Here is a 14,333-nt window from a genome sequence, read left to right as displayed (position 1 = left end):
ACAATAAGGGATGCAAAAAGAAAGTTTGAGGGGCATATAGCTAGAAGTGTCAAGGGGGATAACAAAAACCTCTTTAAATATATCAGAAGTAGAAAACTTTCCAGGGAGGTGGTTGGCCCCTTAGATGATGAGGGCATGAAAAGGAATACTATTATTATTATTATTATTATTATTATTATTATTATTTTATTTTATTTTATTTTATTTTATTTTTAATTTATTTTTTACATTTATATTCTGCTCTTCCTCCAAGGAGCCCAGAGCAGCGTACTACATACTTGAGTTTCTCCTCACAACAACCCTGTGAAGTAGGTTAGGCTGGGAGAGAAGTGACTGGCCCAGCAAGTATAATGGCTGAATGGGGATTTGAACTCAGGTCTCCCCGATCCTAGTCTAGCACTCTAACCACTACACAAGGAGATTGCAGAGAAGCTGAATGAGTTCTTTGCAGATGTCTTCACAGCCGAGGATACTGACCATATACCTTCTCCAGAATGGAGTTTCTCAGGGTTAGAGGCTGAAGAACTGGACCAATTTGAGGTGACAAGGGGATATGTTCTAAACTGTCTTGAAAAACTAAGGATTAACAAATCACCAGATAGCAACCACCCAAGAGTTCTGAAGGAACTCAGATGTGAAATTGCTGATCTTCTAGCAAAAATATGTGACTTGTCCCTACAATCAGGCTCTGTACCAGAGGACTGGAAAGTAGCCAATGTAACCCCAATTTTCAAAAAGGGATCCGGGGGGATCTGGAAAATTACAGGCTGGTCAGCTTGACTTCATGCCAGGTAAACTGATGGAAAATATACTTAAGGACAAAATTGTTAAATATATAGAAGAACAGGTCATGCTAAAGGAGAACCAGCATGGCTTCTGCAAGGGTAAGTCTTGTCTCATTAACCTTTTGGAGTTCTTTGAGAGTGTGAACATGCATATGGATAAAGGTGATCCAGTTGACATAGTATACTTGGAGGCTATTCTCATGATCGGCTAAAATCGGGCCAGGGGAACCTAGTCCAATTTTAGCAGACTGTGAGGAACACTGGGCTCGCAGGCGAGACCGGTTGCCTCACAGCAGGTACCGGCTTAGGAAGCCCTCCCCTTAGCCCAGGTTAGCTGAGCGAGTTCTCCGCTAACCTGGGCTATATGATTATGTGTTCCTGCGGTGCGGCTCTGTGCCGCCGCAACTCACAAGGATACCCCCGACCAGGAGGCTAAAAAGCAGCCTCCCTTCTTTTGTGCAGAGCATGCTGGAATTCCCGGAGGCCACATGGCCCCCAAACTCCCAAGCCCCCACCAGCTCCATGATGGAGAGTTAATCCAAGCCCCCGCCCAGGGAGGGCTAATGATCATCTCAGCCCGCTGTCCCTGCAAACCCTTTGGAGGAGGGTCTCACCAATCGTGAGACCTGCCTCTTGGACTTCCAAAAAGCTTTTGACAGAGTTCCCCACCAAAGGCTCTTGAGTAAACTTAGCACTCATGGGATAAGTGGACAGGTTCATGTGTGGACCGGTAACTGGTTGATGGACAGGAAACAAGAGAGTAGGAATAAATGGACAGTTTTCACAATGGAGGAAAGTAGTAAGTGGGGTCCCCCAGGGATCAGTACTGGGACCAGTGGTCTTTAACTTGTTCATAAAAGATCTAGAAGTTGGGGTAAGCAGTGAAGTGGCCAAGCTTGCAGATTACACTAAACTATTAAAGGTAGTGAATTCTACAACAGATTGTGAGAAGTTCCAAAAAAGATCTCTCTAAACTGGAGGACTGGGTGACAAAATGGCAAATGCAGTTCAATATAAGCAAGTGTAAAGTGATGCATATTGGGGCAAAAAACCTCAACATCACATATACGCTGATGGGATCTGAGCTGTCGGTGACTGACCAGGAGAGAGATCTTGGGGTCATGGTGGACAGCTCCTTGAAAATTTCGACTCAGTGCATAGCAGCTGTGAAGAAGGCCAATTCTATGCTAGGAAAGGGATTGAAAATAAAAATGGTAATATTACAATGTCCTTGTACAAATCTATGGTGTGGCCACATCTGGAGTACGGCATTCAGTTTGGTCACAGTATCTTAAGAAGGGTATTGTAGAACTGGAAAAGGTGCAGAAGAGGGCAACCAAGATGATCAGAGGCATGGAGTACCTTCCTTATGATACTAGGCTACAGCATCTGGGGCTCTTTACTTTGGAAAAGCGGCGACTAAGGGGAGACATGATCAAGGTGTATAAAATTATGCATGGAGTAGAGGGATCGGACAGAGAGAAATTTTTTCTCCCTCTCTCACTACACTAGAACCAGAAGCCAACCCATGAAACTGAAGGTTGGGAAATTTAAGACCAACAAGAGGAAGTACTTATTCACACAGGACATAATTAATCTATGGAATTCTCTGCCATGGGATGTGGTGATGGCCACCAGCTTTGATGGCTTTAAAGGAGCTTAGACAAATTAATGGAGGACAGGTCTATCAATGGCTACTAGTCTGGTGGCTGTGGGCCACCTCCAGACAGAGGCATGATGCCTCTTGATACCAGTTGCAGGGGAGTAACAGCAGGAGAGAGAGCATGCCTCCCCTCACCTCTTGCCTGTGGGCTCCCCAGAGGCATCTGGTGGGCCACTGTGTGAAACAAGATGCTGGACTAGATGGGCCTTGGGCCTGATCCAGCAGGGCTGTTCTTATGTTCTTCTTATCACAACAGAGCTGGGGAGGGAGTGCTTAAGTCCAACAGTGAGCTACAGGTGAAACTCGGAAAATTAGAATATCGTGCAAAATTCCATTAATTTCAGTAATGTAAATTAAAAGGTGAAACTGATATATGAGACAGATGCATTACATGCAAAGCGAGATAAGTCAAGCCTTAATTTGTTATAATTGTGATGATCATGGCGTACAGCTCATGAAAACCCCAAATCCACAATCTCAGAAAATTAGAATATTACATGGAACCAAGAAGACAAGGATTGAAGAATAGAACAATATCGGACCTCTGAAAAGTATACAGTGTACTGTGCTTGATTGGCCAGCAAACTCGCCTGACCTGACCCCATAGAGAATCTATGGGGCATTGCCAAGAGAAGGATGAGAGACATGAGACCAAACAATGCAGAATTGCTGAAGGCCGCTAATGAAGCATCCTGGTCTTCCATAATACCTCATCAGTGCCACAGGCTGATAGCATCCATGCCATGCCGCATTGAGGTAGTAATTGCTGCAAAAGGGGCCCAAACCAAGTACTGAATACATATGCATGCTTATACTTTTCAGAGGTCCGATATTGTTCTATTCTTCAATCCTTGTCTTCTTGGTTCCATGTAATATTCTAATTTTCTGAGATTGTGGATTTGGGGTTTTCATGAGCTGTACGCCATGATCATCACAATTATAACAAATTAAGGCTTGACTTATCTCGCTTTGCATGTAATACGTCTGTCTCATATATCAGTTTCACCTTTTAATTTGCATTACTGAAATTAATGGACTTTTGCACGATATTCTAATTTTCCGAGTTTCACCTGTATTTATGCATTCAGAATTGTCCATCCCGGAAGAACCTGCCATCACAGTTACATTTCCCTCTTCAGAAAGACACCACTGTAACCATGAGGGCAGAGTCGAGGGGCTGAGTGACATGCCGGGGCAGGACTTCCAACCCCTTTCGGCACTGTTGGCATGCTTGGAGGCCAAAGATCGCTTATATAGTGACACATACTGTGATGGTGTTATATAAAAAATCCTGAAATAAAGTATTCTGTTATCTGTATACAAGCCAGCTGCTGACATTCCATCACACTCATGTTTAATCACACTACACTGTGGTGTGGCCAAGAACCAGGATGGAACATAGGTAAAGACTTGACCAAGACTGACCAATGATCTGACTCAATATAAGGCAGCTTCAAATGTACCTATAACTCTCTCTCTGTGTGTGTGTGTGTGTGTGTGTGTGTGTGTGTGTGTGTGTGTGTGTGTGTGTGTAGAAATCCCCCCACTCTCTGTCACACATACCCAGTCATTATAGTTGGCATCTGTGTGGAAGAAGAGCTTGTACTCTTGTGTATATTTAAACCTATCTATAGCAGGTTTGAGCCACCTAATGCAGCAGTGACATAGGAAGATGCTGAAAGGCATCCTCTCATACTGCATGGGAGGAGGCAATGGTAAACCCCTCTGTATTCTACCAAAGACAACCACAGGGCTCTGTGGTCGCCAGGAGTCGACACCAACTCAGCGGCACACTTTACCTTTATAGCAGGTTTAATTCTCCGCCCCAACAGTGTCTCAAGGACACTGAGAGACAAGAGAATGGCTGCCATTCACTCTGATGAGGGAAAGTAAAACACTGCACTTGGGGATGTCAAGTGTGCTATGCCTGCTCTCCACCTGACAAAGGAGAGTCAGACTCTGATTGACACAGATCCCACAGAGGTACAAGACAGAGTACTATTAATTATTTTTAATTTTTATTATTAATTGTATTATTTAAATTATTTATACCCCGCCCCTCCACTACTGCTTGGAATGGCTCACAACATCAATAAAATATATACGAAAGTACAAGGCCTCTTTGTAATATACAAGCTCTTCTTCCACACAGATGCTACCTATAATGATGGTGAGGTGGGGGGTGTCGGGATTTCTCCCTCTCCGTATACAGTTATAGGTACATTTGAAGCTGCCTTATATTGAGTCGGATCATTGCTCCATCTAGGTCAGTACTGTCTTTACAGTGTACACTGACTGGAAGCAGCTCACCGGGGTTTCAGATAAGGCTCTTTCCCTGCCTTACCTGAAGATGCCAGGGGTAACCTGGCCTTTTCCCAAGGGTGAATCTGGGGGACAAGAGAGCAAGCATCTCCCAGATAAGCAGTTTGCCCCCCACCTGCCCCCATTTTTGCTTCAGATATCTTTACATGTGGGACATTGCTCGCCCATTCAAGCTGCCCCTTCTATGCCACCCTCAATTTTTTCCCCTGGTGCTGCCAATGGATGCTTCATATGCAAAGCATATGCTCTACCACTGAGCTTCAGCTGTATAGACTACAATGTTTCCTGAGAACAATGCTAGCTAACTACACCACATAGTGTTCACTTCTGTAAGAAATGTGAGCTTCCTTTATAGTAGATGTTTGCATCCATTATAGGAAGGAACTGTAGCTAAGCTCAGTGGTAGAGCACATTCTTTGCAGGTAGAAGGTTCTAGGTTCAATTCCTGGTATCTCCAGGTAGGGCTTGGAAAGACCTCTGTTTGGCAGCAACTCTGCAAGGTTTCATTCAGTGTAAATGCTAATCTAGATGCAGGGCCAGACCACCCACTAGGTGAACTAGATGACCGTCTCGGGCGCCAATCAGGGAGGGGTGCCAATGGCCTGGGTCACATATGCCAGTCAGCCAGATGACAAGTAATGGTGGGTGGGTGCATGCATATTTAGAGTCAGCCAAAGCCAGCCAGGGTGGTTTCTGGGGATTGCCTGCCCACCCAACGAGAGGCACTTGCCCATGTGGGTGAAGGGTGTGGGGAAGCACCAAAGCCAGGCTTTTCCTGGAGTAACCGTGATCCTTGGGCCTAGATGGATCAGTGGTCTGACTCAGCATGCAACTTCATATGTATGATCTCCAACTGGCTATTGATGGAGCAAGTGTGACTCTGTTAATCCTTTTGGATCAATGGCGACCTTAGATACCATCATGGTATCCTTCTGGGTCAGCTGAGAGAGTTGAGATTGGGTGCCACTGTTTTACAACAGTGCAGTGTTCTGTTCCTACCTCTGGCAGATTCCAGATGGTGTTGCTTGGAGACTCCAAGTGACAGATGGTGTCACTTGGAGACTCCCGCAAAGTGGGAGTTAATGTATGGAGTTCCACAAAGCTCCATACTGTCTCCAATGCTCATTTAACATCTACATGAAACCGCTGGGAGAGATCAGGAGATTTGGTGCAGGGTGTTATCAATATGCTGATGACATCCAAATCTATTTCTCCATATCAACTTCATCAGGTAATAGCATAACTTGCCTAAATGCCTGCCTGGAGGGAGTAATGGATGAGGGATAACAAATTATTTATTTACTTATTATTATTATCATCATTATTATTGTTTACACAGTCAGACAGGTGTTATTGACTGGTTTGTTTTATCCAGACGTCGAGTCCTTCCCAAGGACCTGGGATGGCTGAATTTTATTATCAGTGTTGTTGCTGTTATTATTATAGATATTGTTGCAGAATATAGGCTGTTCCCAGTAAAGTTGCTTTTTGTAATTGGCTGATGGTGATTTCTGTGGCCCCTATGGTGTTGAGGTGTTCTTCAAGGTGTTTTGGAATTGCACCTAGGGTGCCAATTACTACTGGGATTATTTTGGTCTTTATTATTATTATTATTTATTCAATTCTATACTGCCCTTCCAAAAATGGCTCAGGGTGGTTTACAAAGAGAAATAATAAATAAATAAGATGGATCCCTGTCCCCAAAGGGCTCACAATCTAAAAAGAAACATAAGACAGACACCAGCAACAGTCACTGGAGGTACTGTGCTGGGGGTGGATAGGGCCAGTTACTCTCCCCCTGCTAAATAAAGAGAATTATTTCTCTTTAAAAGGTTAAAACCACATTAAAAGTTGCCTCTTTGCCAAATTAGCAGGGGTTATGCCAAGTTAGCAGGGGTTAAATTGAAGTTGAATCCAAATAAAACAGAGGTACTGCCGGGGGGGGTGGGGAGAGATCAGAACTTTAGAGATGGTTTAGGTCTGCCTGTTCTGGATGGGGTTACACTCCCCCAGAAAGAACAAGTATGTAGCTTGGGAATGCTCCTGGATCGAAAACTCTCTCTGTCCCTAGATCCAAATCTAACTTCTGCTGGACTCTGATTTAAACTAAAGGTGGCATCTAGCTAGGTTGAGGCAACAGCCAGGGGCACTTTTTATCAGCTTCAGCTGATATGTCAGCTATGCCAATTTATGGAGGAAAATGACCTTAAACCAGTAGTACACATGCTGGTAGCCTCCAGGCTTGACTACTGTAATGCATTCTATGTAGGGCTGCCTTTGTACATAGTCTAGAAACTACAGTTGGTAGTTTCTGTAGAATCTACAGAATGCGGCAGCCAGACTGGTCTCTGGAATAACCCAAAGAGATCATATAACACCAATCTTAAAAGAACTGCACTTGTTGCTACTATGTTTCCGAGCGAAATACAACGTGCTGGTTTTATTTATTTATTTAAAATATTTCTATACCTCCCAAAACTTGTGTCTCTGGGCAGTTTACAATTAAAATCATTGAAAACATTGAAAACATTTAAAATGCAATATTTAAAATATTAAAACTATAAATCTAATTAAAAGCCTGGGTGAATAAATGTGTCTTCAGTGCCTTTTTAAAAGTTGCCAGAGATGGGGAGGCTCTTATTTCAATAGGGAGCGCATTCCAAAGTCCAGGGGCAGCAACGGAGAAGGCCCGTTCCCGAGTACACGCCAAACGATTCAGCGGCACCCGCAGAGGAACCTCTCCAGATAATCTCAACAGGCGGTGGGGCTCATGGCGAAGAAGACGTTCTCTTAAATACATTCTCTTAAAGACGTTGTCTCTGCTTATTACCTGTAAAGCCCTCAACTGCTTTATAGTATTCAAGAGAGTTCCTCTTTTGTCATGAATCCTCCCACCTATTAAGATCATCTGAGGAGGTCCAGTTATCGCTACCACCGGCTCGTTTGGTGGCTACTCAGGACCAGGCCTTTTCTGTGGCTGCCCCAGGGCTCTGGAATGCACTCCCATCTCTGGCTTTTAAAAAAGGACCCTTAAGACCACAGCATCTTGCTATGCTGAACATCAGCTACAATCCTATTATACCAAGTTATTGCCACATATACGAATGCAGTATAGTATTAAAATATTATGCCCCAGTCCTGCACCTGATCGGCCCCGTGTCTCAGCTTTTCTGCACTTAACAGCTTTCTGCAACACTGCTGCACCCCCATCAACTGATGCTAGTTGCTGGTGGGATAGTAGTTGTGTACTAAGTTGCAATAACATGCCAGTGGCACTGCTGGAAGGCGGCATTTATGCAGTAGCCATGTGCTCCTTCCTCTCTGCTTAGTTATGATGCATTAGCAGTGTTATGCATTCAGTTACAACTGCACTGATTTTTTTTAAAAAACCTTTTGCAGGAAACTTCTTGCTGGACATCAGCTGCAATTTTTAATATAATCTATGACATCACATTCGTAATTTTTGTTTAAAATAATAGCTAGTGTTCCTTTGGGGGGACACTATTAGGTTACAAGTTTGTTTATAAAGCCAAGTCCTACAGATGTGTATAAATGCCCTGAGCAAAGTGACCATGTCGTCCTGGAGCTTCTGCTTGGTGAGCTTTGAAAGCCTTTGCTCGATCTTTTTGAGTTGGGAAGGTAGCAAGATGGGGAGCCATTTTTGTAAACTGTGGCAAGTGCCACAACGGTTTCTGCTTCACTGGGATTTGATATTTCCTCAGCATAGCAGCGCACGTATCGTATGTTTTCCCTCGCCTTTTCCGTATATACTGCTTCTCTTTAAGACCCACATTCAATTTCCGTTGCTCCTCCAACCATAAGTCGCCAAACTTGTGCTGAAGGACATCTACGATGGGTGTGGAAACACGATATGGCTTCCCATAGGTCATGGCATCAGGAAGACGAGGTGGATCCTTTATAAACTTATTTGCATCCTCTTCTTTGCGGCGGACTTCATGGTACTGGCGATACAAGTAGTGTTCCTTTGCAGTGAAAAGACCAGCCTTTATTCCTTTAGAATTCATTGTAATGAAGTCCTTTGGCCGCTCCTTTTCTATAATGACAGTGGGTGGCATCACCTCCCAGTGTCCTATGGCTTCAGGAACTCCTCCATCTTTCCCACGTAAGCTTAAGCCATACACAAAATTTGACCCAGGAATCTTCACGCACCTTCTTCGTGTCGTTCCCAGCTCTGGCTTTAGAATGAGGTGGTTCTGAAACATGGTGTCTCGCACCAGCCCAACCCTGTCATTTTCTGACCCTGGCTTGATATCAGCTTTGGTCAGGGGCACCAGTGGTGGGGGGCAAATGTCACTAACACTGGCCCGCCTTTTAAGCCTATTAAGATATTGCTTTACAAAACTCATTGCAGATCTATAAACAGTAAAAGGACACTTTCACTTCCAGCTCTCGCTTTCTCTTTCACATACAAACATTTGAAGCAGCCTTTGTAGCTATCTGAGTGTAACCTGAAGCTTTGGTGTGACATCACAGACCATGCAAAGTTTATTGTTGAAATTCACTGTGTCATCAAAGCCTGGTCTATCTATTCATGGCTTGTCAGCAAGTCACCCAATACAATGTGCATTTATGTGTACACATATGTGTGTGTTGCGGGGGGGGGCAGTTCTTTCAAACCAAATGGCCCTGGGAGGTCATTTTACTTAGCATTCATTAAATAGAAGTGATAGCCTATTACCTTGGCTAATCTTTGATGTGTAACTTCTGTTCGTCCTTCATGTCTAGTTGCTGAAGAAGACATCAGTGATTTGCAACCTTGCACAGGTAGCATTATTACCCAAACATTTTTCACTTTTATAATAGATCTATAGCTATTGCTAGCCACCTAATGACACAGTGGGAAGTAACCTGCCTAGCAAGCAAGAGGTTGCGAGTTCAAATCCCCACTGGTATGTTTCCCAGACCATACTATGGTCTGGGAAACACCTATATCGGGCAGCAGCGATATAGGAAGATGCTGAAAGGCATCTTCTCATACTGCACAGGAGATGGCAATGGTAAGCCCCTCCTGTATTCTACATGGCTCTGTGGTCACCAGGAGTTGACACTGACTCAACAGCACAACTTTACCTTTATAGCTATCACTACCACCATGGCATGAAATGCCTCATTTACTCTTGATAGTTATAGATTTCAAATCCTTTTTTAGTGTTTCCTTGATTATGGTAACAGTATGGTTTGAAGAGCAGGGCATTGGCAAGTGTCCAGAAGTCCAACCTTGATTCTGCCCTAAACTGGCCTTGGAGCACCATCCACAAGAATCTGTACCCTAGAGACAGTGTAATCCTCCTCTTCCCCTTTACTTTTTCCTCATGCCAACCCCACTTTGTACCAACTCAAAGGTGTTTGCAGAAAGTAGTCAGCATGTGCTTAGCAACCTCAGTGTGACTTTTCCCATTCCACACCCCAACCCAACACAGCATAGTGGAAATACAGGGGGTTAGTGTTTTAGAGTTAATAGTAGTAACAGCAGTGCCCAGGCACTGGAAATCTATGCAAGGATACATACAGCCCAGATATCTCAAAGCCCAGCTGATGGCCCTATTATTGTAGTTGCATCATATCATTTCTCTGTCATTCAGATTCTTTTCCTAACTTGTCAATCTGGACAGAACACTGCTTAGGCACACTTTCTCTTGACACCTAAAGCCATTTGGTCCAGCTCTAACTCTGACATCATCAAACAGAAATGAATATAATATTTGACTTAACAGGTACTTTACACACACACCCTATGGGCGAAGATATAATTTCATATAGAAAACTATATTTATGAACCCAGAACATTAATTTTGAGCAGGAATCCTAATTTTTGCCAGTACTTGTTCGGAGGCCTCAGATTGTTACCGTCTGTAGAAATATTTTCTATCTGTGAATCAAAAAGTCATCACACTCATTTTAGCAATGGCTAGAATTATAGCTATAATCCTTAATTCTAGATACTATGCAAAGAAACTAAATCAGATACTATTCAAAGTTAAAGTTTTAAAAACTAGACCATTTGCCATATTCATTTATTTCCTATGTCAAATAGAAAGAACACAGTGAGATCTACAGGTGAAACTCGGAAAATTAGAATATCGTGCAAAAGTCCATTAATTTCAGTAATGCGAATTAAAAGGTGAAACTGATATATGAGACAGACGCATTACATGCAAAGCGAGATAAGTCAAGCCTTAATTTGTTATAATTGTGATGATCATGGTGTACAGCTCATGAAAACCCCAAATCCACAATCTCAGAAAATTAGAATATTACATGGAACCAAGAAGACAAGGATTGAAGAATAGAACAATATCGGACCTCTGAAAAGTATAAGCATGCATATGTATTCAGTACTTGGTTTGGGCCCCTTTTGCAGCAATTACTGCCTCAATGCGGCGTGGCATGGATGCTATCAGCCTGTGGCACTGATGAGATATTATGGAAGACCAGGATGCTTCATTAGCGGCCTTCAGCAATTCTGCATTGTTTGGTCTCATGTCTCTCATCCTTCTCTTGGCAATGCCCCATAGATTCTCTATGGGGTCAGGTCAGGCGAGTTTGCTGGCCAATCAAGCACAGTACACTGTGTACTTTTCAGAGGTCCGATATTGTTCTATTCTTCAATCCTTGTCTTCTTGGTTCCATGTAATATTCTAATTTTCTGAGATTGTGGATTTGGGGTTTTCATGAGCTGTACGCCATGATCATCACAATTATAACAAATTAAGGCTTGACTTATCTCACTTTGCATGTAATGCGTCTGTCTCATATATCAGTTTCACCTTTTAATTTGCATTACTGAAATTAATGGACTTTTGCACGATATTCTAATTTTCCGAGTTTCACCTGTAATACCTGAGGGAAGTAGATATCAACATACATACAAGTTCTTGTTTGAATAGATTTTCACCTGCAGTTTAAGTGATGCATTTAATGCTTGCTTCTGTTTAAAGAATCTGGGGAGCTTTGCAAAAGTGTGTTCTAGAAACTAACTAGCTTTCCACCATGTGGTAGATAATGTTCTATGCTGAGTGCCAAAGAAGATGAGACATGAGAGTCAATAAGCCACAGGAGATTTTGTTCACATCTATTTTTTCTTAAAAGCACCCACAATCCCATCTCCACAAATTGGATCAGGACCATGACATGGCACTGGGGAGGGGGACAGCATTTCCTGATCTCAGCCATTTTCCCCAACTGCAATTTACATACCTGGAGAAAAGGATGTATTCTATGTGATAATAAGATACCAGAGCTGCAAACCTGAACACACTTGAAAATCAGTTCCACTGAAATTAACTAGAGTTGTCCAAGAAGTTGGTTTTTAGGACTGGGCTGCACCATAATAGGAGAAGTTACAGTAAAAGCACAAGAAGTCATTAGCTGTGTTTTTTAATCTCCAGTTTTTAATTCCAGAACTACTCCTTCCTGTGGACCAATATACTAACCACCTGAAAACCTTGAAGTGGGAAATACAGCAGAATTGGCCATGTAGATATGAAGCGTGGATATGTCTTCCCTAACAAGGCCATCTTTAAAAAACAAAAAAAGCCAAACGAAAAAATGATCAGATGACCAACTGTGCTTTGTTGCACATGTAAGGATGGATGTAAGCAGTGTTTAGCTCCTAATGATAAAACCTACAAGTCTGAATGGCGGGGGGAGAGGCTGCTACAATCCAATGCCCAGCCTGCCTTCCTCCCCTCCCCCTCCCCCTCCCCCTCCCCTTAATTGCTCTGCTAATGTTCTGTGGCGCCAAAAGCAACCAAGCTGATTGTCCTCAATGGATGCGCAAACCAGAACGCAGCACAGGCAACATGCTTTAAATTCGTCTTTTGAATCTACAACTTCCTGACCAAAAAGATAAAAAAATAAAAATACGCCTCTTACAGTATCTTTCGAAGTTCCCAGTTTCTTCAGTCCATCTAATGGGAGCAGGTCAGCAGAGTCCTTGTGGTTAAACTGGACAGCCTGCTTCATTCGCCTCTGCTGCCGAAGAGAGGCCGCTTCCCTCAGGTCTACGTCCTTCCGAGTTGGCTCCGTGAGGAGCCCGGAGTAAAACATCTCTGGCTGCGTCTGCCTGCCTCCCTCGCTCCCAAGTCGCCGCCGCCGCCGCCAGCCGCCGCCGCACAAACGCCTCAGCGACCGCGGGTGTGCATTTTATAACAGAATCCGCGTGACGTTTTGAGGGCAGCCGCAGGTACCCTCTCGCCGTCGCCAGGGCAGCCGAGTCGAGCAGGAGTGAGGCGCTCTGGAATATGCTACACATCCAACATGGCAAGGTTTTGCTCAAAACCAGTCTGGGGGATCAAGGCGCTCCCGGGCTTCCTTTACCAAGAAGAAGGAAAAGAACGCACATTTGCTGTAGGCTGGCTGTCTTCTTGCACGCTCCACTCACAACTGGGTGCTTATCAAGGAAAAGAAAACGCTTCACAAAATGAGCTAACATGTTCTTGTAAAACAAATAGATGTGAGTGACCTCCAATTAGAATGTGTGTACACACCCCTCAGCAAAGTTGTCTGCTACCAATACCTAAACCATGGACTTCACTATGCTTTTACAGTCCCTAGGGACATAAGGAGCTGCCTTATACAGAGTCAGACCTTTGGTCCATCTAGCTCAGTATTGTCTGTCCACACCAGGGATTCTCAACATTGGGTCTCCAGACGTTATTGGACTTCAACTCCCATAATCCCCAACCAAAGGCCACTAGGACTGGGGATTATGGGAGTTGAAGTCCAATACCATCTGGAGACCCAATGTTGAGAATCCCTGGTCTACACAGACTGGCAGCGGCTTCTCCAAGGTTGCAGGTAGGAGTCTCTCTCAGCCCTGTCTGGAGACGCCAGGGTGGGAACTTGGAAGTTTCTGCATGCAAGCATGCAGATGATCTTCCCAGAGCGGCCCTTTTATCTTACAGCATTCATAGGTAGTCTCTCATTAAAATGCTAACCAGGACAGACCCTGCTTAGCAAAGAAGACAATTCATGCTACCAAAGGAGACAATTCATTACTATAACAAGCAATTCATGTTTGCTACCACAGTGAAAAAATGGGACTACAACTAAATGTAAAGAAGATTAAACTAATGACAACAGGTACAATAACCAGCCTTAGAATTGACAATGAAGACACTAATGTGGTGGATAGCTTCTGCCTTTTAGGATCGACCATCAACAGTAAAGGATCCAGCAGTCAAGAAATATGCCGCAGATTAACACTTGGTAGGGTTGCAGTGAAGATGCCGTGACGTGTCTATACCTGCAAAGATTAGAATTGTTGAGACAATGGATTTTCCTGTGACACACTATGGATGTGAAAGCTGGACTTTGAAGAAGACAGACAGAAAAAGCATTGATGCTTGTGAGCTTTGGTGCTGGAGAAGACTTTTGAGGATATCATGGACAGCTAGGAAAACAAACAAATGGATCATAGAGCAAATCAATCCAGATTTTCACTTGTGGCACAAATGACCAGGCTCAAACTATCATACTTCAGAAACATTATGTGAAGATCCAGCTCCCTTGAGAAGTCCATAATGCTGGGGAAAGTTGAA

General features: G+C 43.6%; 1 protein-coding gene across 2 annotated transcripts in view; it reads right to left on the bottom strand.

Annotated features, from left to right (window-relative positions):
- Positions 1-12,972, bottom strand: part of NRIP3 (nuclear receptor interacting protein 3) — a 54,815-nt gene extending 41,843 nt beyond the window's left edge. Inside the window, exon 1 of one of the 2 annotated variants that reach the window (XM_053284097.1) lies at positions 12,667-12,972. In XM_053284097.1, coding sequence (XP_053140072.1) covers positions 12,667-12,840 — 174 coding nt within the window. In that variant the 5' untranslated portion in view covers positions 12,841-12,972. The remainder of the gene's footprint in view (positions 1-12,666) is intronic. The other variant, XM_053284096.1, reaches the window with a different exon arrangement.
- Positions 12,973-14,333: the final 1,361 nt, after the last annotated feature.

Source organism: Hemicordylus capensis, chromosome 1 (genome assembly GCF_027244095.1).
Source record: "Hemicordylus capensis ecotype Gifberg chromosome 1, rHemCap1.1.pri, whole genome shotgun sequence".
Taxonomy (NCBI): domain Eukaryota; kingdom Metazoa; phylum Chordata; class Lepidosauria; order Squamata; family Cordylidae; genus Hemicordylus; species Hemicordylus capensis.
The sequence above is the reverse complement of the archived record's forward strand: the minus strand, read 5'-3'. Positions and strand labels throughout refer to the sequence as shown.